At 40.3% G+C, this 24,400-nt stretch overlaps 1 protein-coding gene across 11 annotated transcripts in view; it reads right to left on the bottom strand.

Annotated features, from left to right (window-relative positions):
• The window catches only part of LOC311096164 (complement factor H-like), a 59,431-nt gene that overhangs the window by 34,706 nt on the left and 325 nt on the right, over positions 1–24,400 (bottom strand). For 6 of the 11 annotated variants that reach the window (XM_084135157.1, XM_084135162.1, XM_084135159.1 and 3 more), the window contains exons 2-17: positions 24,132–24,299; positions 23,931–24,036; positions 23,757–23,833; positions 23,404–23,586; positions 23,135–23,302; positions 22,079–22,273; positions 21,825–21,998; positions 21,564–21,740; positions 21,007–21,192; positions 20,353–20,547; positions 20,099–20,272; positions 19,826–20,002; positions 19,190–19,384; positions 18,936–19,109; positions 18,682–18,858; positions 18,056–18,250 (exon numbers count right to left, since the gene is read on the bottom strand). In XM_084135157.1, coding sequence (XP_083991283.1) covers positions 18,056–18,250; positions 18,682–18,858; positions 18,936–19,109; positions 19,190–19,384; positions 19,826–20,002; positions 20,099–20,272; positions 20,353–20,547; positions 21,007–21,192; positions 21,564–21,740; positions 21,825–21,998; positions 22,079–22,273; positions 23,135–23,302; positions 23,404–23,586; positions 23,757–23,833; positions 23,931–24,036; positions 24,132–24,299 — 2,721 coding nt within the window. The remainder of the gene's footprint in view (positions 1–18,055; positions 18,251–18,681; positions 18,859–18,935; positions 19,110–19,189; positions 19,385–19,825; positions 20,003–20,098; positions 20,273–20,352; positions 20,548–21,006; positions 21,193–21,563; positions 21,741–21,824; positions 21,999–22,078; positions 22,274–23,134; positions 23,303–23,403; positions 23,587–23,756; positions 23,834–23,930; positions 24,037–24,131; positions 24,300–24,400) is intronic. The other 5 variants (XM_084135158.1, XM_084135161.1, XM_084135160.1 and 2 more) reach the window with 5 other exon arrangements.

Consider the following 24,400-nt stretch of genomic DNA (forward strand, 5'->3'; position numbering starts at 1 on the left):
TCTGACTCTGCTTAAATTGTTGTCCTCCTTATCTCACACTAGAAAAAAAAAAAAAAAGTTTGAAATGTAAAAGCTGGACATAATTTACTTGCTAGACTTTTGGTAAACACTGAGTTGTTAAACTCAAAGGTCTTTATTTGCAAATGGTTGTCATGTGATAACAGATTCTTGGCACATGCAATGAATATATTCAAAACAGGACCCGAAACTCTATTTGTGCTTAACCTTCAACCTAAATATTATAAGAAGTTGTTTTATTTACAGTGGGAAACCGTGTTGAATTGCTACAGCATCATATTATGTAAACTGCATTTATGACAAACAAAGGACTACACAGATGCATATATCATAACGATCTATCAAAAAATGCACACACGTTGTCCTCTGCTTTTGTTCTGATGCTGACGCTGCCGAGATAATACTGGGAGGAGCCGGGTTCATATGACTTTTAATGACATATGAGGTGATCACGAATTAGTGTACAGTTAATAGCAAATTTTTTGGGGGGCTGGGTGGAAATTTAGGAGGGTTAAAGCCCCCTCAAAATAATGGGTAACTGCTATATCTACTTTGTAAAGACCACCCATTGGCCCTAAAGCGGGGCGAAGCTATATAATGTGTGTATGTCTTTTCAGCACTCCAGTGAAGTTCACTTAATTTATTAGAATTTAGTTTCAATATTACTTTAGCTCTACGCTTAATCTGACTCCAATTTCAAATGATAATCAAATTTAGATTGTGTTTCTTATTAGAAAATAATCATAAATACTGATTATGAATTAATTTCGATCTTTGATTATTCTGGGTATCCCATATTTTCAATTATTCATTCATTAAGGACCCGGTATCGCTTTGAGACGTCACGTCGCGAATGTGCGCTCACGATCACAACCACAGCCAGTTCTGAAATAGTCAGAGGATGCAGTGCAAACTATTTTACCCTTAAGCGGCCGCCCATGCTTCCCAAAAGATGTATTTTTTGAAATAGTCGCAAGATGCAACATGCTAAGTCAGTGATAGTCAGAAATCAGAAGGTCTCCTTAATGAGGTGCCCCATGCTCCATTCATTAGTGCCTTCGGTTTGATCTACCCTGGAGTAGCGTTGCGGAAACACCAGACTACATTAATCTACTAGTAATAATGATTTCTGAAAAATGCACAATAAATCAAGATGTAACATTTATTTGTCAGGTAAAATGTATCATGCCAATTACACAAGTGATTAAAAGCCAATTCAGAAATAATAAATACATGACATCAATTACTCAAAGATGACTCTAAAAGTAAGCAATGCATTCCTGACAGAGACATACAGTGGTGTGTGAGTGTTTTCCAACGGAAAATACTGAAACAGCACTGTATGGGGGTTTTCCTGGTTACAGGTTCCCACAGACTGCTCTGTCACCTATACCCTTAAATACCCAGACCAGAACAAAAGGGTTATACCAATATTTAGAGTTGTACCCCAGCACCTGGTTTCGGGGGAGAGGAGAGAATTATCAGATATCTTGAAGAGACATCACCCAAAGAGGAGAACAGGATTCTTCTAAGTTCTCAATCTTTCTTATAGTACCAATAGCCGCTTTCCGACCGGAGGAACCTTTTCACAGTTCCTAGAACTATTGGCTAAAGTACCCGGGTGTCGGCGTGTTCGCACCACAGGAGCTAGGAACGATTTTAGTTAGGGTGACCACCATCAAACAAACCAAATGAGGGACGATTACTAAGTTTGTGTGGGACAATGTGGGACATGTTACCAACATTAAAACATAACCTGAAACTGTTATATAATGTCTATCTAACTTAATAAAATCATTTGTATTCTGCCTTTCAGCTGATAAAAATACTTGGTTCTTTAGTCCCTTCCAGAAAACACCATTACATCACAATGTATAACGTCATAACGTCTTTATTTTACATGTCATTGAAATTCAACATCACTGAGCCCAAAGGCAGCAGGCATCATGCAGACAACTATTTTTGAAACAGTTTTGACCAAGTCCAACTAAAATCCAACAAAATAAATAATGAACAAATAAAATATAAAACAACATGAAATTAGTTAATTGACAGTCTTATATATTAAGAATATATTAAACCAAAAACTTATTTTTTAGAAAGGATGTGAAATAAAACAAGCACGGCAGACAACAAGTTGGTAAATTCTGTTAAATTAAAATTTTAATTTACCGAATTATCCATTTGTTTTCTGACAGTGAACACATGGAACGAATCACCGTTCCACATTTTGATTGACAGCCGTCACAACCTACTAGTGACTGTATTTACTCCTTTCTTTTCAACCATTGGATAGGATTTTAAAAAACGGCTGTTGTATTTGGTGTATTTGGTGTAAATGTAGCCTACTTCTCACAAAGCACTGTTAAATGTGAAAAACTACGCTGCAAAAAGAATAAATAAAATGCTTTCTTAAAAAGGACGCATGCACATTTTCTTAATATGATAATTAAAAACCAACAGACTGATGAAAATGCGGGACATTTTCTCAATATGCAACGTGCGAGACGGGGTGAAAATGCTGTGCGGTACAACGCAAAGCGGGACGGGTGGTCACCCTAATTTTAGTTCTAGGAACTCCATTTGGAGGAACTAATTTAGGTCCTACTTCAGAGTAGGGTCTAAACCAGCACTATAGGAACAACCCGTGACGTTAGTGTACGCTGACTGACCGAACGCACGCGGAACACCAGCACCCGCCATTTTTAAAACAGCTATAATGTAAACACAGATTATAGCCTATATATTTACTCCAGAAACTAACTATACAAACATGGAAAACAGTGATAGATGGGTCTCTAAACCTTTATGCTGAAGAGAAAATCCAACGCAACTTTGAGGGGACCAAGCCAAACATGATTATGTTTATCTGCCCAGCTAGCAACACTGGACATCAACCACACGGCATAGGCTAATAACGTCTCGGTTACGTATGGTAACCCTCGTTCCCTGAGTCCAGGGAACGGAGACGCCTCGTCGGGGGAGTTCCCCTGACGAATTGGGATCACGCTAGGGAGACCAATTGCCTTCGAGTGAATTAAAACGAGCCAATGAACATTGGCATGCAATATTTGCATTCCGCAGCCCACCTACCAGCGCGGGTATAAAGCCCGGAAGCAAACATTGCATCATCGCTTTTCGCTGAGGAGCCGAACAGTGTCCAGCCCTCCGCGAAGGTACAGCAACATGGCGACGGGACGAGGGTTACCATACGTAACCGAGACGTTCCCTTTCATCAGCAGGGAACTCCGACGAGTTCCCCTGACGAATTGGGATCCCTACCAAAACGCCATGGTGCTGGCCCCTTCCAGCGCCCAGCTAAGCTACAGCCCTGCAGCAGTTTCAGAAATTTTGCGGGAGCTAGCTAGGGAATCACACTGCTGTTCCGCAAGACCCAATCAGTGGATATTGGATAACACTGGGAAAGCGTGCCCGACCCCAAGGAAATAATGGGGGGGGGGAACGCTGCGGAAGCTGAGGCAGCCTAGAGGAAGGCCCTCAAATACACACATGTACTAACCACGTAGGGTAGTGAAACATATGGCAGTCCATGAAGGTAGTCCCAGTCCGGAGGAGTGAGGAGCGTACTCAACAGGGACGACAGAATGAGTCTGTCAAGGGGAAGACATGGCTGAACTGCACGTGGCAATCACGGGTCACCGCAGGGACCACTGGAAAAAGCACCCAGTCTACTAGCAACTCCTTACTGAAGGTAGCAGACCTGGTGGCGGGCGGTCTGCAACGCCTGGCACCGGAGGGGGTGATGGAGGAACTCACGAGGTTAGCCGTTTGTTGGGTAACCAACGGAGCAAAAAGACGCACGTATCCGCTCACGGAATGGCGTCGCAAGCCGACACACCTATTCCCTCTAATTACTGGCCATAGCAAGTACTCGGGAGGAAACAGGTTCCACACGTAGGCTATAAAACCTAGCGAACGTGTTCGGTATCGCCCAGCCCGCAGCTCTACAAATGTCTGTTAGCGAGGTGCCTTGTGCCAGAGCCCAGGAAGCGGCAACACTCCTAGTGGAGTGAGCCCGCAACCTGGGTGGGCAGGGCTCACCCTGGGACTCATAAGCCCTGGTAATAGCATCCACTAGCCTGTGGGCTAACCTCTGCTTGGAGACAGCCTTCCCCTTCTGCTGGCCTCCATAACAAACAAGGAGCTGATCTGAGGTCCTGAAGCTTTGCGTTCTGTCTATATAACCCCGGAGGGCCCGGACGGGACAGAGAAAAGCTAGGGCTGGGTCTGCCTCCTCCTGGGGCAGCGCTTGCAGGTTCACTACCTGGTCCGAAGGGAGTGGTAGGAACCTTGGGCACATATCTGAGCCGGGGTCTCGATGTAACATGAGAAAGGCCAGGCCCGAACTCTAGGCACGATTTGTCGACCGAAAAAGCCTGCAGATCCCCTACCCTCTTGAAGGAAGCCAATGCTAACAGGAGCGCTGTCTTAATGGACAGGATATTAAGCTCAACTGTCGTCAAAGGCTCAAAAGGAGGACTTTGGAGCGCTCTAAGCACTAAAGTTAAGTCCCAAGAGGGTACAGGGTGCAAATCGCGAGGTGTTTTTCTTTTTTTTTTTTTAGCCTCCTAGCACCCTTGAGGAATCTGATGACCAGGTCGTGCTTCCCCACGGACTTACCGTCAACTACATCGTGATGTGGGGCTATTGCGGCAACATACACTTTGAGAGTGGAGGGAGACAGCCTTCGCTCCAACCCCTCTTGTAGGAAGGAGAGCATGACTCTGACCGGGCAAGTTCGTGGGTTCTCCCCGTGGGAAGAACACCAGCCGACGAACAGGTTCCACTTCAGAGCGTAGAGGCGCCTCGTAGAGGGGGCTCTAGCTGAAGAGATGGTATCTACCACTGCCTGTGGCAGGCCATCTAGAACCTCCACGTCCCGTCCAGGGACCAGACATGGAGTTTCCAGAGGTCTGGACGCGGGTGCCATAGAGTGCCCCATCTCTGAGAAAGAAGGTCGTTCCTCAGAGGAATCGGCCAAGGAGGGGCTGTCGCGAGGAGCATGAGTTCTGGGAACCAAGTCCGGGTTGGCCAATACGGGGCTACCAAAAGGACCTGCTCCTCGTCCTCCCTGACCTTGCACAGTGTCTGTGCAAGAAGGCTCACTGGGGGGAACGCATATTTGCGTAAGTCCCGGGGCCAGCTGTGTGCCAGGGCATCCGTGCCGAGAGTTCCTTCGGTCAGGGAGTAATACCACTGGCAATGGGTCGTGTCCGGAGAGGCAAACAGGTCTACCTGTGCGGCTCCGAAGATTCGCCAGATCAGCTGGACCCCCTGGGGATGGAGTCGCCATTCTCCCGGAAGGGGAGGCTGACATGAAAGCTCGTCGGCCACACAATTGAATTCCCCTGGGACATGAACGGCACGAAGCGACCTCAGATGCTTCTGACTCCATAGGAGGAGGTGGGAGGCGAGTCGCAACATACGACGGGAGCGCAGACCACCTTGTCGGTTGATGTACGCAACGGTCGCAGTGCTGTCCGTACGGACCAGTACGTGCTTGTGTCTGAGAAACCCCTTGAGGCGACACAAGGCCAAGCGTACTGCTTGCAACTCTAGGCAGTTGATGTGCCAATGCAGCTGGGGCCCCGTCCACAGACCCGAGACTACGTGCCCTTTGTACGTGGCCCCCCAACCCTTGGCAGAAGCATCTGTGAATACCACAGCATGCCTGGAAACCTGGACTAGGGGCACTCCGGCCCGTAGAAACACAGGATCCAACCAAGGGGTGAAGGTTTGGCGACAGTGCGGGGTGACTTTGACCCGGAACGTGCCGCTCTGCCACGCCCACCTCGGGACTCGATCATGAAGCCAGTGCTGGAGCGGTCTCATATGCAACAAACCGAGCGGCGTTACTGCGGCTGCGGCTGCCATATGCCCCAGGAGCCTCTGAAACTGTTTCAGTGGAACCGCTGACCTGCCTCGAAAGGACTTGAGGCAGTTGAGCACCGACTGGACGCGTTCCTCCGTGAGGCGCGCAGTCTGAGCGACCGAGTCCAGTTCCATACCGAGATAAGAGATCCTCTGCACGGGGCAGAGTTTGCTCTTCTCCCAGTTGACCTGAAGCCCCAACTGACTGAGGTGCCGGAGCACCATGTCCCTGTGATCGCACAACATCTCTCGCGAGTGTGCCAGAATGAGCCAGTCGTCGAGGTAGTTGAGAATGCGAACGCCTTGTTCTCTCACGGGAACAATGGCCGCCTCCGCGACTTTCGTAAAGACACGGGGCGACAGGGCCAGCCCGAAGGGTAGGACCTTGTACTGATATGCTCGACCCTCGAAAGCAAACCGAAGGAATGGTCTGTGTCGGGGAAGAATCGAGACATGAAAGTACGCGTCCTTCAGGTCGATCGCTGCAAACCAATCCCGGGGACGGATGCATTCGAAAATGCGTTTCTGCGTGAGCATCTTGAACGGGAGCTTGTGCAGGGCCCGATTCAATACTCGCAGATCCAGGATTGGCCGTAACCCACCGCCTTTCTTGGGTACAATGAAGTAAGGGCTGTAAAACCCTAACCTCATATCGGCTGGAGGGACCGGCTCGATCGCGTCCTTCGCCAGCAGGGCGTCGATCTCTTTCCGCAAGATAGGAGCATCCACTGGACGCACACGGGTGAAGTGGATGCCCTTGAACTTGGGAGGCCGGTGTGCAAACTGAATTGCATAGCCGAGCCGGATGGTGTGGATGAGCCAGTGCGACGGCCTCGGGAGCGCTAGCCAGGCTCCGAGAAACTGCCGCAACGAGCCCACCCGCACCGCCGGCGTACCCGCGGAGGGGCAGCGAGGCGGAAGGCAGGGACACGGCTCCGGTGGCATTGTAGCGGCCGAGAGCGGGGCCTGGGTGTGTGCTTGGACAACACCTACCTGCTTCCACCCGGGGACAGACGGCAGAGAAGACCCTAGAGTGTTCTGCTGCGGGCTGTCGCCTGGCGAGAGAAGGGGAGGAGACGAGGCCCAAGGGCAGCTGCTGGTCTCCGTACCTTCCCGCCCAGCGGCAGACAGGAGTGACGTGACCGGGGTGGCGCCACTGCTATCTGAGAGCTGGGGAGAGGGGAATGAGAGCGGCGCAGCTCAGGGGCGGCGCGCACTGCCATTCTGCCCTCTCGGACGGAGGAGACTGGTCTTATTTTACTGCCAGTCTCGACCATGAGGGGAAACGAGGAGCGAGGCCCGGGGGCATCGAGTCCTGGTTTCCGCCTCACCCAGCGAGAGACGAGAGTGACAAGGCCGAAGCCCTCACTGCCATCTGAGCGCTGGGGCCCGTGAGCGACTTAGAGGAAGTGGACTGCTCAAACTGGGTACCGCTGACTGGATGACCAGCGGCGGAACAGAACAAAATTCTCCACCCGGCCCTCCCCCGGGGGAAGGAGTGGTGATGACACGCACTCCGGAAGAGCAGAACGTCACATACTCTGGTCGCTTCTCTCAGAGTTATTTCCCTACCTTTTGCTAGGGGGAAACAACTCTGAGCGGGCTGGTTTTGAGGCGCTCCTGGACCACTAGTGTGGACATCGTCTGACCGAGGGCCAGCGTTGTGACTAATCACGGTCAGTCACTAAGCGCAGCTCCACCCCGAGTCAGAACTACCCACGTGCAGTGAAAGTGCAGGGGTAGTGAGAGAGGAAAAACTTTTGCAGATTTAGGCATGTTTGGCTTGCCATATTGGCACCAAAAAGCTTCCGTACTGCCAACATTTTTCACACACATCCAGGCACTTTAGAATAGCCCAGGAAAGTGTGGCTGTCAAGTCTGAACCTTCAGCACGAGAACACACCATTATAGTAGGAACTCAGCATCATTTTCAGAGTATAACAGCCCTCTCTCCGATGTAGCAATCGACATCTGTCCTCCCTGGAGCCCCGAATGAAATGCTCGGTCCCTCATGAGAAGGACCAGAACCCCATTCGAAAGCCTCGACGGCACACGGCACGCTGAGCGGCTGAAGTCTTTACGAGAAAGACGAGACGAACAACGTGCCGACGTGGACATGCACTCATGAGAGAACATGAACCACCCACGAACACAGTCTCCACACACTGATTAGGCATGTGAAACAGTGATCGTGGCCGTCAACCAGGCATGCAAGACAGTGAACGTGGCCATCGCCTCGATGACACACGGCACGCTGAGCGCTCAAGCCTGCAGGCAAGGCGAACAACGTGCCGACGTGGTCATGCTCTCATAAGAAAGCGTAAACCACCCACGAACACAGTCTCAGCATGTTTGTGATGCGCTAGAGGAGTAGGAAGCTCGTGAGGGTCTTTCACCTGGCGAGACGTTCCACACTGTAACCCTCAGACCACCAAATGCTCATTAACCAAAGTAGTCCTCTTTTTAGAAAAGGAACTAAATTGGGGAACAAGCAAATGGGACTCAACCTCGTAGAGGTACACGAGTCTCGGCCGCGCATCTAGAGCGCCGAATGACGCGCGATGAGTTGCCGTGACAACCCGCGCTGTCAGCCGGCACTCGACGGCACACGGCACGCTGAACGGCTCGATCCTTTAAAAAGGGGAGACGAACAACGTGCCGACGTGGTCATGCACTCATGAGAGAACATGAACCACCCACGAACGCAGCTTCAACACACTGATTAGGCATGTGAAACAGCGGTCGTGGCCGTCAATGAGGACAGGAAACGATCGCATCCAGAAACACACGAGTGAAACGTCATCCTGAAAAGGACGCGATCTTCACTCGTGTTGCTCTTTCAGGAAGAAAGTACTCTCCTTATTGTGCTGAAGCACACAGGGATCCAACGCGGCGACACAGCGGGGAAACTGCAAGCCCGCTGTGTGCACTCAACCGTTTACCAGCTGTGAAAACAGCTTTTGAATTAACAGTGTAGACGCAGCCGGCAGACAGGAATCGCGTGGTCGCTGAAGCGCCGTCTCACCAACACAGAGAGATCCCCTCCTGAAACAGCAGACTCGTAGAGCGTAAGAAAGATACAATCTTAAGCTCATTCACTCAGAGAGGACACAACCGGTCGGCTCCGAAGCAAAAAGCGATGATGCAATGTTTGCTTCCGGGCTTTATACCCGCGCTGGTAGGCGGGCTGCGGAATGCAAATATTGCATGCCAATGTTCATTGGCTCGTTTTAATTCACTCGAAGGCAATTGGTCTCCCTAGCGTGATCCCAATTCGTCAGGGGAACTCCCCCGACGAGGCGTCGGAGTTCCCTGCTGACGAAAGGGAACCTTTTTTTCATATACTGTCTACTTTCTTCTTCTTCTTCTTCTTTTGTTTTTTATGGCGGTTGGCAAACCAACTTAACGGTGCATTACCGCCACAGACTGGACTGGAGTGTGAATCAGGAGATATTGGAACTTAACTAAAAATAAATAAATAATAATAATAAAAAAATAATCCTTTTGACTAAGTCTGTGTCTCTCAGAAACTTAATAACAAAGTGATAAATGTTACTGGATGTTTTCCCTAATAAACCTTGCATTGTAAAATTATTCCGATTGACCATTCTGAGAGACTGAAAAAGCTGGTTTCTTTCTTGGCTGTACTTTGTGCAATGAAATAAAATATGCTCTACAGTTTCTAAATGACTACAATGTTGGCATTTCCCTGTTGGATGTTTCCCTATTATCTTCAATGAAGAATTGAGCCCTGTGTGTCCTATTTAATAACCGTGTAATTATACTTTCCTCTCTTCTACTCCTACACTCTATCCTTCCTATATCCACTTCTGGTTGTATATTATATAAATGTCTCCCATTAACATGATCCACCCAATACTCCTGCCATGTTGATCTTGCATATGCTTTAATAAACATTTTAGCTTCAGATTTGCTATATGGAACTTGTAATATTCTATTGTGTTTCAGTGTTTGTTTTGCAAGTTTATCAACCTCCTCATACCCTTTCACTCCAACATGTGCAGGTACCCAAAGAAACCTGATTTTTAAATCCTTTGCATTTAACTTATACAAAACCATACAAATTTTATGAATTATATAATTTCTTATAGATTTCCCAGATTTCATGCTTTCTAAAGCTGAATAACTATCAGATATAATCACTGAGTTATTTAAATCATTTCCCTCTACCCATTCCAAGGCCAACAAAATTGCAACCAGCTCTGTTGTGTATACTGATAAATTATCTGTTATTCTTTCCTGACATATTACCCCATTCTTTGGAATATATACTGCTGACCCAGCGTGTCCTGCCTTTGGATCCTTGGAACCATCTGTAAATATGAATGTATGGTCAGAAAAAATGCATATCCAGATAATATTTAACAATATCCCTCACTGCTACTTCCTTTGATTTATTTTTGATTTCCTTATGAATGCCTAAATCTACATAGGGAAAAACCATGGAGGAATAGGAGGGACTGAAACCGTTGAACAGTACTGTAACTTATGTAACCCTATATTATCAGCTTTCACATCGCCAGACCTCATTAGTGCCCAATATATATTTTGTAAAGATGCCCTGCTTGCTCCCCATGCTTGTCCTAAAAGACAGCGTAGGATATTAACAATCTTTTTACATTTATTAACCATTTTTTCCAAATGAATCTTCCATGTCAATTTTTCATCAAACTACATCCCAAGAAACCTAATAATCTTCATTTGCTCAAGAGGCTGACTATACAATTTTAAGGATACAGGTGTAATCTTATGCTTTTTTGAAAAACATATGACTTGTGTTTTAGACACTGATAATCTAAATCCCCATTTATTTGTCCATTTTTCCACTTCATTAATTGCATCTTGCATTTTTGATTTAACATAAGATTCATTACGGCCTCTAAACCATAATGCTCCATCATCAGCATACAAGGATTTCCCAATTTTCTGGTCAATATTTGAGAATATATCATTAATCATAATGTTGAATAATAATGGGCTACATACACTCCCTTGTGGAGTTCCATTCTCAACTGTATATACCTCAGAGAATTCTGCACCTATACTCTTACCTGTATTTTCCTATTAAACAAAAAATCCAAAATCCAATTATATACTTTACCACCAATTCCTAATCGGTGTAATTTAATTAATAACCCTTCTTTCCAAAGCATATCATATGCTTTCTCAACATCAAAAAATACTGCTATTACCACCTCCCTATTAGTCTGTGCTTTCCTAATATCTGATTCTAAACATAATAATGAATCCATTGTACTTCGGCCCTTACGAAACCCACTCTGATATGGGGAAAAAGGTCATTGCTATCTAAATAATGGGTCATTCTATCTGTAATTATTCTTTCCATTATTTTACACAACTGCGATGTTAAAGCAATTGGTCTATAACGAGACGGGTCAGATGGATTTTTCCCTGGCTTTAAAATAGGTACTATAATTGCATGTTTCCACACTGATGGAAGCTGACCAATTTCCCAAATTTTATTACAAAATTTTAGTACTATTTCTAGTGTCTCATCTGTCATATTTGCTACCATTTTATAACATACCATGTCTTTTCCTGGAGTAGTTTGTTTTGCATTAAGGACTGCTTTTTTCAACTCAAACATATTTAAAGGTACGTCTAATGGATTTCCTGAATGTTCTTTCTTTTCTAAAACATCTGGGAAACACTTTCCTTCTGTTCACTTGTGTTTCCTTAGTGAGGTTCTCAGAACTATGCACTTTCCTAAATGTTTGAGCTAAAACTTCAGCCTTTTCTAAATTAGTAACTGCCACTTTATCACCACTATTTAATACAGGTAATTCATAATTCCTTCTAACTCCTCCCATCCTCCTTATCATTCCCCATATATCAGATAACTTCACATCACATCCCTTCCTATACTATTACAGAATTTCCTCCAAAAGTTGCGCTTTTGTGTCTTAATTGTTTTTCTAACTAATGCCTGCTTTCTTTTATACTCTATCAAAGCATCTTGAGAATGATATTTCTTAACATATTTAAAAGCTTTGTTTCTTGCTTTAACTGCTTTACTGCACTCATCATTCCACCATAGTACATTTTTACATTTCCTATTTCCTTTACTTTTAGGTATTGTTTCCTCAACTGACAATATTATTTCATTTACTAATACATTATTAAACTCATTTATTTCTATTTCTTTAATCTCATTAAGTTTTAGATATTTTACTGCACAAATGATCTGAAAATGTTCCCAATTCGCATTCTCTATTTTCCACCTTGGAATATTTTTAATCCTTTCTTGACACGTCCCTGATCCAACTTGAATTAGAATAGGGAAATGATGATCACTACCTATTGTAGTTTCCTTATCTACATTCCATGTACTAATACCTGCTATTGCACTGGACACAAAAGTTAAATCAAGTACTGATTCAGTATTATTTATACTGTTAAACCGTGTTCCCTCACCATTGTTAAGACATACCAACCATTTGTCATCAATATATTCTTCTAAAACTAAACCATTTGCATCTGTACTGTTGCTTCCCCATAACGTATTGTGTGCATTAAAATCCCCACACCATATTACCTCACTGAGTGGTGATCCCACAATATTTTCCAAAATACTACCCTCTATTTTCCCACAAGGATTATAATAATTTATTACATCTATAGAACCTTTACTAGTCCATATCCTTATTGTAATTAATTCATTATTATCATTTATATTTATAATTTCATAACTTAAACCATTTTGTATGAAAGTTACTAACCCTCCCCCTCTACCATTCTCTCTAATAATCTCTTCTAACTGCTGAATATCCCTTAATAGTAAAATCTAACTCTGATTTCAACCATGTTTCTTGCACACATATTATATTAGGTTTCTCTTTTAACTCATCTAAATATTTCTTAAATTCTTGGCCGTTTGCTATCAAACTTCTAGCATTCCATTGTAGTATGCCTACATTTACCACCATTTAATCTATACCAGCATTGTGCTGGGTAGACTGAGTGTCTGTACTTAAGTTATCCCTAACTGTTTCCCAAACCATTCCTTTTATCCCCAAATATTTTTCAGCTGCTTTCACAATAATTTTAATCCTTTCGGTACGACTCGTTGTCTGTGCAGAACAATTGCTTTTGTTTTACAATTTCAACCATAAAAATCACAAAATCATGTTTGCTGACAACTAAATTGTCTTTCCTTATCTTTCCATCCTCTTCATTTATTATGTCATTTCCAATGCCCTCATTTTGATTTGGCATTACATTCACTCTGGGGACCAGCTTTACTGCTTCAGAGTAGCTAATGCCTTCAGTTACCTTAATTCGTTCATAGACAGTATATAAACTGGACACAGCGAACCCCTTTGGATTCAACGGAGACAAGTGAAGTCAATTAGAAGCTCTCACTTCCTGATGGTCGAGCATACTGCGCAGACTCAAACTGAGTTTGACGACGTAGATGTGACGTGAGCAACCCGTCTGTCTTCTAGTAGCTGTGCCAAGAGAAATCTGAATCATTCCCTTCAGAAACTTGCAGAGACGGAGAGTGTGAGTAGGAGGTGTCCATGAGATAGGAGCAGGAGAAACGTTTGCTAAGTATTCTGATTAATTACTTGCGCGCGAGCTTCTCCTCCTGTCCATACGGTAATCTCTCTACTGTGCGACAGAGAGTTGCGTGGGTATGACGCAATCGTTAGCCTATTTTTACAAAAAATGCTTCTACGGGGCCATAACGTAAGATACAAGGTAATGGAGCCTTTTATACATTTCCGTGTTTCTTTAGAAATAAATAATGGACAAATGGAGTCTTTAAAAGCCTCAGATGTAAAGTTATTCACTGTCAAAGTGACGCCAAAATGAATGGGAGTCAATGGGATGCTAACAGCAGGTGATGGTCTGCTAGCCAATGGCGGCACCCGGGGAAACTTCAACATAATATGAAACGCTGCCCCCCTGAATTCGTTGTACCTCTTTGGCTCTTTTACTAAATTCACAGCCCTGATATGCTGCACTGTGCTCCCCTCCACAATTGCAGCATTGATTGCGAACTTTGTCACATTCATCATAATCATGATCTCCTCCACACTCTGTCTACTTTCTATAACAGTTCTATCTAATAACATATTAAACAGTACTGTTAGACAGATCGCTAAACACAGAGAATGCGAGCATTGTTTGCTCTGGCGTTGTCAGCGCCGTCAAAATAAAGGTCCGTCACGCCGTCAAAATAAAAGTCACCGTGATTGTGTCACTCCCTTACCCCTCCTACTAGTTCCTATGGCCACTTGGCCAGTGCGAACGCAAACAGCAAAACCGAGTTTGGGGAGAGTAGTTCATAGAACTGTTTAGAAGTGGACAGTTCCTATAACTAAGTTCCTGTAACTACTTGGTCGGAAAGCGGCTAATGACTGCAATGAAATTAAGACCATTTTACCAATCGCACTGAGACATTTAAAACATAGCTGCCAACTCTCACGCATTCACCGTGAGACACACGCAATTGACACTTTTCACACGCTCTCACGTCACACATCCATTTTCTCACGCACAGAAAAATCGCGAAGCAAAGAGGACATGGAGACCGACAGACTAGACAGAGCAGGTTACTTATGATATAAAAAAAAATCTCAGCTCTCAGATTCTGTCACTTTTATTACAAAATTCAAACAATAAATACCGTTTTGGCGCTTGTAAATGTGACGCGACAGATCCCTAGCGGCACGTGAACCGATCATCTGTAGCTGATAGTAGGCCTAAATAACGTTAAACACGAATGAACACTGTTGAAAGATACAGTAGCCAACAACAACTTACCGAAATGTATATTCCTCATACATAATATCGACCAATCAATCAAACAAAGGGGTCAATAAAACAGCTGGAGAACAATTATGTCACATAACATTTACCTCAGGAAAGCCATTTAATGACCATAATATAGGCTATAGCATGTTAGTTGGCTAGAAAAAAAGAGCTATAGAGAGTATTTTGCTAAATATGTGTACTATATTGCATTATATTTAATTTGTGTTATTTTTAACCTTAAATAATACTGCCAGCTGATAGGGCTCTCTGTATGTTTACAGCATTAGGTGAGTTGTTTTTATCTTGAGAAAAATTAATGCCTATCTTGTGTAGAGTACCTAGTCAATATTAAATCAAATCACAATAATTGAATTGAAATAATAAAAAGCGTAGCTTACCAGAAATTGAACCATGTAAACATTGTAACATGTTGTCACTAAACCTAATAAAATTCAGTTTAGTTACTAAAATGTTTTGACAATCACAATACACTTATTGTGATGCAATAAAATTTTTTACAGCCCCCCAACTCTTGACCTCTTGACCTTTGATTTTCTCACAGATACAACTTAAGGAATTATTGAACATTTCACATGTGTGAGATGACTTGTGACACTTCAAATTTTGAATTATTTTACATACCCCTGATAAATATAAATATACTTTAAGTTCAAGTCAAGTTTTTCCACAGACCATCGATGTAGAATATTTGTTTTTATTAATACTTTAAATAATTAATTGAATTTAATTTAAAACATCTTTTATTTTTAAAAGATCTAATTTAAACTTTTAACTGTAAATAACTTTTAAGATTATACTTTGAAATAAATTTAGCACTAGCAAAACATTCACGATGTCTCATCCTGAACACACCCCTCCCCTCTGACTCACAGACTGTCAAACGCTGGTGTGAGAGGCACATCAGGAAACACTCAGGATCTTTTGTATTACAACTTTAAACTTATTGCATTTTGCAACCCCATTCATACGTGGTATGTTGTTGTGTTAGGAGCTACTTCTTCAACTCTCTAAAAATGTAAGGTGATTTTATTTTTTTGTTTGTTTATCTAAAACTAAAATAATTTGTGCACTGCGTTTCAGTAAATTTATAAAAGATGTTTATTTTTAAATCGAATAATATAATCATTTCATTTATATTCTTTTAAAGAACAGAATGTTTTTCAACTTTAGGTAGTGTGAAATCTTGTGAAAGCTGATGCCTTCATGTGGCACACAGACCCAACCTGATGTCAGAGCTCAAAAATAACCCTCATGACTTCCATTATAACATGTCAAAGTTCATTATACTCACAAGGTCATAGACATTCCAATTAGTCAATGGTCATGGGTCATTTTCAGCCCTTGAGGATACCCAAGGTCAAAGGTGACACTAGCATGGAGGGGTCAAGGTCATCGCTAGGGCACGACTTGGATGGGGCGTGGCAAAAAAGGTCAAGAGGTCAAGAGTTCACCATCAATCATAGGGTCGTAAATCATTTTGACACAAGGTGAATCATAATACTACTCATGCACTTTGTAATATCAAATGTATTAACCTAGTATTTAGAAATGAGATTAATTTAGATAATGTACATTTTACATGATCCGTATTATATGATTTTTATTCAAGTGTGGGGTTGAATTCTTCTGGAAAGGAAAATAAGGGACAATCATGGTTCTTTATAGGAAAATAAGGGACACTCAAAATATTTGTTCTGTATCACACAGTGCATGTCATTTCAGTATCTGCAGTTATGTGTGTATAAAATATGTCTAAAAGGTTCTCAGAAATAAACACATTTGGATCATTCTGTGTCAAAACCACACAAATTTCAGAAACTTTCCTGGCTCAAATATTTGATTTTGTTAAAAAAAAAAAATCTGAAGAAAACCAATCATAAATAAAGAAGAAAGGCAAAATATTAAATGTGATGGATGTATATTTACTGAGTAAATTACTGTTTTGTAGAGGGGGGTCAGAATGACAATTTTCACCTGAGATTTGGAGTCAGATTACAGGGGTTAAAAATGACTTCAGAACAGCATCATTATTTTATGTTTTATATTACATATTTTGTAGGTCCATTACTGAAATGTGTTGACTTTAATAATCAACTGTGAAAGTTCAGAAATGGGAAAAGCGCTTCTTGTGTTTTTTTGCCCAAAGTTTACATGCCTGTAACTCATATTAAATATATCTTAATATCCTTTTAGATTCTAATTCTTAACTTTTCTTTTGGTTTCTTAATTTTTTATTCAGAAGGAAACCCAGAGCAAAAATAGTTTAATAACACATGTATTTCTTTCCCCCCATATTTGCGTGATGGTAAAAATAATAATTATTTGCAACTTTCTCTTTGGTCTTACAGGCTTTTTGCAATCAATTTTTGAAAAGGTTTTTTTTTTTTTTTTTTTTTTTTTTTTTTTTAGTTTTAATTGCAAGAATTCTTAAACAGATAAACAGATTTGGGAAAAGGGTTTATTTTGATTTGCTCCATTTGTTTTGGCTTATTAGTACAGCTGATACATCAGTGACATTTTATTCTCTTTGTGCTTGTCACACACACTGAGGCAAATTCATCACTCCATCATTACATGTTGGTCTTAGGTCATTGCCATTGCCATTGACATTTTTTCCTGTCTGGCATTCAAAGCTGATTTTATCATCATGTGTTGATAATTTATTTTCCAGTCCACCCCATCTCGGCTGTATACCTCTTTTATCCATTTCCTCCACCGTCACTGAACAGGGCTCTGAAACAAACCAAACTTCTCACTGTCAGTGTTACTTTATATATTCATTGAATCATCAGAACCAGAACTACAACTTCAACTACAAGATTACATCAAACTTGCAAATAAATAAACAGTACAGTAAGAAAAGCTTAATATGTTTTTGATATATATATAATGATGTAGCATGTTCATACTTACTTAAACACCTAATATTCCCTCTCCATTGGCCTTGTTCACAGGTCAGGTATTTGGAGTAGGGGTGATTCTGATCCAGTGTGTATTTATCAGAGCAGCTGTATTCAACTTTCTCCCCTGAACTGTATTCATTTTTTGTAATTTGTGTTGTATTTGCAAAGTCCACATCTGGTGGTAGCAGACACTTTTCTGAAGGCAAAGCAAAGTTATTATTTTATTTTTAGACAAGAAAATGTGGCATTAAAAAAAATCTCAATATCAGCCACATGGCTTTTTTATGGCCTTAAACCATAGAACATGTTATTAATGTAATGCACATTATTAATATAAGAATTTGTATTATTTTGCATTATTTTTAGTAGCATGCAGTAAATTCAGATCGTAATCCAGAAGTGTTTCTCTATAATCTTACCCTGACAAACAGGCTCATTATCCCACTTCCCATCATCTTGGCATTTAAATGATTTGGTGATGTCTTTTGTAAATGAAATCCAGTATTTTTCAGCGCAGGTGATCTCCACTCTTTCTCCAGCTCTGAAAATAGTTTTACCCTCTGGTGTGATCTTTTCTACTCCATATGTGGTTGACTTAAGCTCACACGTTACTTCTGTACAAGACATAATTATGTAGAAATAAGGGTAAAAAGAGATCAAATATGTGTGAAACTGGATTTGCAGGAAACAAATGATTCTGAGAAATAATAAATAAATAAAAATCCTAAAAAATAAATAAATAAAAAAATAGCTTCCCACTAATAGAGTACAATTTGTTTTCCTTAAATAAGTATTAGAGGCACATCTTCTATTTTGAGAACATTTATATATATTTGCTAAACTATTATCTGAAAATTAAGCAAGCAGTAAGTAGTTATTCGTAAGTAGTAAGTGGTTATTAGCTTGATTTTGTAGTTACCAAATGATAATGCTAGCCATGTCACACAGCCAGACATATTTAGGGAATGGGATGTGCCATTCTCCATTTGACAAGCACTATCAGAAGAAAAAGTTCTCATATCTGTATCATACGTAACTAACATACCAGTGCATTGCAGTATGCCTGTCCATTCAGTCTGGGGATTACAGGTGATTTGTACAGGCTGCTCTGGTTCAAACCCAGGATTACACTTATATTGTATTCTTGAATTGATGTTGTATTTTGGTCTCTGTTCTCCCACAATCTTTGCATTTGCAATGTTTGGTGCTGCACACATTTTTTCTGTAAAAAAAAGAAAAAAATCCATCATTCAATTCATATTACATGCACAAATTGTAAGATTTAATGTCAGAACATACCAACACACAGTGGTTTTGGTGTCCATCCGTCTCGTGTGCATGTGGCTTCTGCTGCCATTTGATCATAACCAGACATGCAAGAGTAATCTTGTTTTGCTCCAAATTTCATATCTCCACTGAAGTAATAGTTCGGTCTAAACACATGCTGGTCATGTGGAACTTCACATTTAATATCTGAAACAAGATTTGCATTATTTTTAGTAGCATGCAGTAAATTCAGATCGTAATCCAGAAGTGTTTCTCTATAATCTTACCTTGACAAACAGGCTCATTATCCCACTTCCCATCATCTTGGCATTTAAATGATTTGGTGATTTCTTTTGTAAATGAAATCCAGTATTTTTCAGCGCAGGTGATCTCCACTCTTCCTCCAGCTCTGAAAATAGTTTGACCCTCTGGTGTGATCTTTTCTACTCCATATGTGGTTGACTTAAGCTCACAAGTTACTTCTGTACAAGACATGTAGAAATAAGGGTAAAAAGAGATCAAATATGTGTGAAACTGGATTTGCATGCTTTGTCTTTTGCAGGAAACAAATGATTCTGAGAAATAATAAATAAATAAAAATCCTAAAATGAAAAAATAAAATAAAAATAGCTTCCCACTAATAGAGTACAATTTGTTTTCCTTAAATAAGTATTAGAGGCACATCTTCTATTTTGAGAACATTTATATATATTTGCTAAACTATTATCTGAAAATTAAGCAAGCAGTAAGTAGTTATTCGTAAGTAGTAAGTGGTTATTAGCTGATTTTGTAGTTACCAAATGATAATGCTAGCCATGTCACACAGCCAGACACATTTAGGGAATGGGATGTGCCATTCTCCATTTGACAAGCACTATCAGAAGAAAAAGTTCTCATATCTGTATCATACGTAACTAACATACCAGTGCATTGCAGTATGCCTGTCCATTCAGTCTGGGGATTACAGGTGATTTGTACAGGCTGCTCTGGTTCAAACCCAGGATTACACTTATATTGTATTCTTGAATTGATGTTGTATTTTGGTCTCTGTTCTCCCACAATCTTTGCATTTGCGATGTTTGGTGCTGCACACATTTTAACTGTAAAAAAAAAAAAAAATATATATATATATTCCATCATACTAATTTGAATTCATATTATATGCACAAATTGTAAGATTTAATGTCAGAACATACCAACACACAGTGGATTTGGTGTCCATCCGTCTCGTGTGCATGTGGCTTCTGCTGCCATTTCATCATAACCAAACATGCAAGAGTAATCTTGTTTTGCTCCAAATTTCATATCTCCACTGAAGTAACAGTACGGCCTAGACACATGCTGGTCATGTGGAACTTCACATTTAATATCTGAAACAAGATTTGCATTATTTTTAGTAGCATGCAGTAAATTCAGATCGTAATCCAGAAGTGTTTCTCTATAATCTTACCCTGACAAACAGGCTCATTATCCCACTTCCCATCATCTTGGCATTTAAATGATTTGGTGATTTCTTTTGTAAATGAAATCCAGTATTTTTCAGCGCAGGTGATCTCCACTCTTTCTCCAGCTCTGAAAATAGTTTTACCCTCTGGTGTGATCTTTTCTACTCCATATGTGGTTGACTTAAGCTCACACGTTACTTCTGTACAAGACATAATTATGTAGAAATAAGCGTAAAAAGAGATCAAATATGTGTGAAACTGGATTTGCATGCTTCGTCTTTTGCAGGAAACAAATGATTCTGAGAAATAAATTTTTAAAAAAAATCCTAAAATGAAAAAAAAAAAAAGCTTCCCACTAATAGAGTACAATTTGTTTTCCGTACATAAGTATTAGAGGCACATTTTCTATTTTGAGAACATTTATATATATTTGCTAAACTATTATCTGAAAATTAAGCAAGTAGTAAGTAGTTATTCGTAAGTAGTAAGTGGTTATTAGCTGATTTTGTAGTTACCAAATAATAATTCTAGCCGTCACACACTTGGAATGCAAATGCTGTTGCCTCATGATTTTCCCCAATAAAAAAATAACAAGCAAAACATTTTCCTTTCAATTAAAACATAGAAATCAACATCATATTGTACATTTTCTCACTTACTTAAACACCTAATATTCCCTCTCCATTGGCCTTGTTCACAGGTCAGGTATTTGGAGTAGGGGTGATTCTGATCCAGTGTGTATTTATAAAAGCAGCTGTATTCAACTTTCTCCCCTGAATTGTATTCATTTTTTGTCATTTTTGTTGTATCTGCAAAGTCCACTTTTGGTGGTAGCCCACACTTTTCTGAAGGCAAAGCAAAGTTATTATTTTATTTTTAGACTATTTTCAACAGCAAGAAAATGTGGCATTAAAAAATCTCAATATCAGCCACATGGCTTTTTTATGGCCTTAAACCATTGAACATGTTATTAATGTAATGCACATTATTAATATAAGAATTTGTATTCTAAAATGTATTTAAAAATGATTTTCTGTATTGAAGAGATCTTGGTTGGATTCTTTATAATATATTATAACTACATATAAATTAGACTTGTTTGCTGTTGCTAGGTTATTCTGGGTTGTTGCTAGGGAATGGGATGTGCCATTCTCCATTTGACAAGCACTATCAGAAGAAAAAGTTCTCATATCTGTATCATACGTAACTAACATACCAGTGCATTGCAGTATGCCTGTCCATTCAGTCTGGGGATTACAGGTGATTTGTACAGGCTGCTCTGGTTCAAACCCAGGATTACACTTATATTGTATTCTTGAACTGATTTTGTATTTTGGTCTCTGTTCTCCCACAATCTTTGCATTTGCGATTTTTGGTGCTGCACACATTTTTTCTGTAAAAATAAAATAAAATTCCATCATACTAATTTGAATTCATATTACATGTACAAATTGTAAGATTTAATGTCAGAACATACCAACACACAGTGGTTTTGGTGTCCATCCGTCTCGTGTGCATGTGGCTTCTTCTGCCATTTGATCATAACCAGACATGCAAGAGTAATATTGTTTTGCTCCAAATTTCATATCTCCACTGAAGTAATAGTACGGCCTAGACACATGCTGGTCATGTGGAACTTCACATCTAATATCTGAAACAAGATTTGCATTATTTTTAGTAGCATGCAGTAAATTCAGATCGTAATCCAGAAGTGTTTCTCTATAATCTTACCTTGACAAACAGGCTCATTATCCCACTTCCCATCATCTTGGCATTTAAATGATTTGGTGATGTCTTTTGTAAAAAAAATCCAGTATTTTTCAGCGCAGGTGATCTCCACTCTTTCTCCAGCTCTGAAAATAGTTTTACCCTCTGGTGTGATCTTTTCTACTCCATATGTGGTTGACTTAAGCTCACACGTTACTTCTGTACAAGACATAATTATGTAGAAATAAGGGTAAAAAGAGATCAAATATGTGTGAAACTGGATTTGCATGCTTTGTCTTTTGCAGGAAACAAATGATTCTGAGAAAGAAAATAAAATAAAAATCCTAAAATAAAAATAAAAAAAATAAAAAAGCTTCCCACTAATAGAGTACTATTTGTTTTCCGTACATAAGTATTAGAGGCACATTTTCTATTTTGAGAACATTTATATATATTTGCTAAACTATTATCTGAAAATTAAGCAAGTAGTAAGTAGTTATTCGTAAGTAGTAAGTAGTTATTAGCTGATTTTGTAGTTACCAAATAATAATGCTAGCCGTGTCACACACTTTGCATGCAAATGCTGTTGCCTCATGATTTTCCCCAATAAAAAAATAACAAGCAAATTTTTTTCCTTTCAATTAAAACAGAGAAATCAACATCAATTGGACCCTTTCTACAGCATGACAGGAATACAAGTACATAATCTCATTCCATTTTCTCAAGTTTTACAAATTGGTGTGTTGGCTGCATTCATCAAGTTCCACCTTTTATTGTAAAAAAAAAAAAAAAAAAATCAAACTAAGATCAGACAAATATTTTATTTAATGTATGGAAAAAACACATTTTCGATAATTAACCAGATTTAACTTAGTAATATGTTAACTTATGCTTAATTTGCAATTTTGATTTTTAAATTCGCAATTTTAAATGGCTTAATCTATTTTTAGAATGTTTCATTGTATATTTTTTCAAATTACGCTACAAGGTTTTTCGCACAATGAAAGACATATGGATAGAAGGATTGTAGTATTATTTCCCATATGATTTGTTTATTATGTAATAATAATGGTGCATTACCATCACATTCTGGCTTCAGAGTCCAGCCAAATTTAGAGCATTTGGGAATTCCCTCTCTTGGCTTGAACCCTTCAAAACATCTGTATTTTAATCTGGCATCTTTCTGGTATTCGTCCATTTTCTCAACAACATAACCATCTTTTATATCAGGTGCTCTGCATGTTATCTCTGTGTGAAAAGCAAAGGAAAGAGGAATAGGTAAATTGGTGCATTGAATAAAGCAGTGGGTGAAGATATGAACAAACAATAAATTAAACAATGGAATGGACCTTTGCACGTTGGAACCGAGTCACTCCATTCGCCCGTCTCTGTGCAGTGAATGTCACTACTTCCATCCATCTTTTTGTCAGTAGATACACACTCAAAGTGAATTAAATCACCATAACTTCCCTCGTCTGTTCTGCCCGATGCAGTCACACCTCCATCTGTGCGAATGGCTGGACATTTCACAGCTAGGTAATAAAAAATAAATAAATATGAAAATAAATAAATAAACCAACAAACCAATCATTGAAATTATAATTCTGTTGAATAATGTAGCTTACGGGTCACTATCAGAAGTATATGATGGAGAAAAATCAAAAGACAAAAAAGGAAAATAGTGACTTTCAAGAAAGCGTACCCTCACATACAGGGAGAGTATTATCCCATCCTTCAGATCTGCAGGTACGCTGATTGATTCTGCTTGTCATTTCAAACCTGTGAACACAATGTTTTTACACATTTTACAAGTTCAAAGAGTGTTAAAAGGATAGAATGCATTTCATACATTAGAATAAAAATAAAGCACAATTACCCTTTCTTGCAAGTATACAACACTGTTGCTCCAAAAACAAACTCCGACCCCTTTATAAATTTAAAATCACCATTTTCTATGTCCCCCGGTTGACTACATTTTTTCTCTGCAGAAATCAACCAAGTTTTACTCTGCATGCATAATGACATTGATTTAATAACCAATAAAATGATGTGGTCATCATATTGTCCATTTTCTCACTTGCACATGGTCGCTCAACGACTGTCTTCCATTTTCCTTTTTCACAGTTTAATTTATACATGCCAGTATAACCTGTCATGCATTTCACTATCACTGTTTCACCATCACTGTATGAAGCTTTAGCAACTGGTTCATTGTTTTCATATGTGATGTCCTTTTGAAGACATTCTGAGAAGCACAAACAAACATTACACAACAAGACATAACTGTCATGTACATTAAATGCTGAAATTCACGCACAACTAGTCAACACTCTCTAAAGTTACAGT

Source organism: Abramis brama (genome assembly GCF_963993115.1).
Source record: "Abramis brama genome assembly, chromosome: 14".
NCBI classification, from domain to species: domain Eukaryota; kingdom Metazoa; phylum Chordata; class Actinopteri; order Cypriniformes; family Leuciscidae; genus Abramis; species Abramis brama.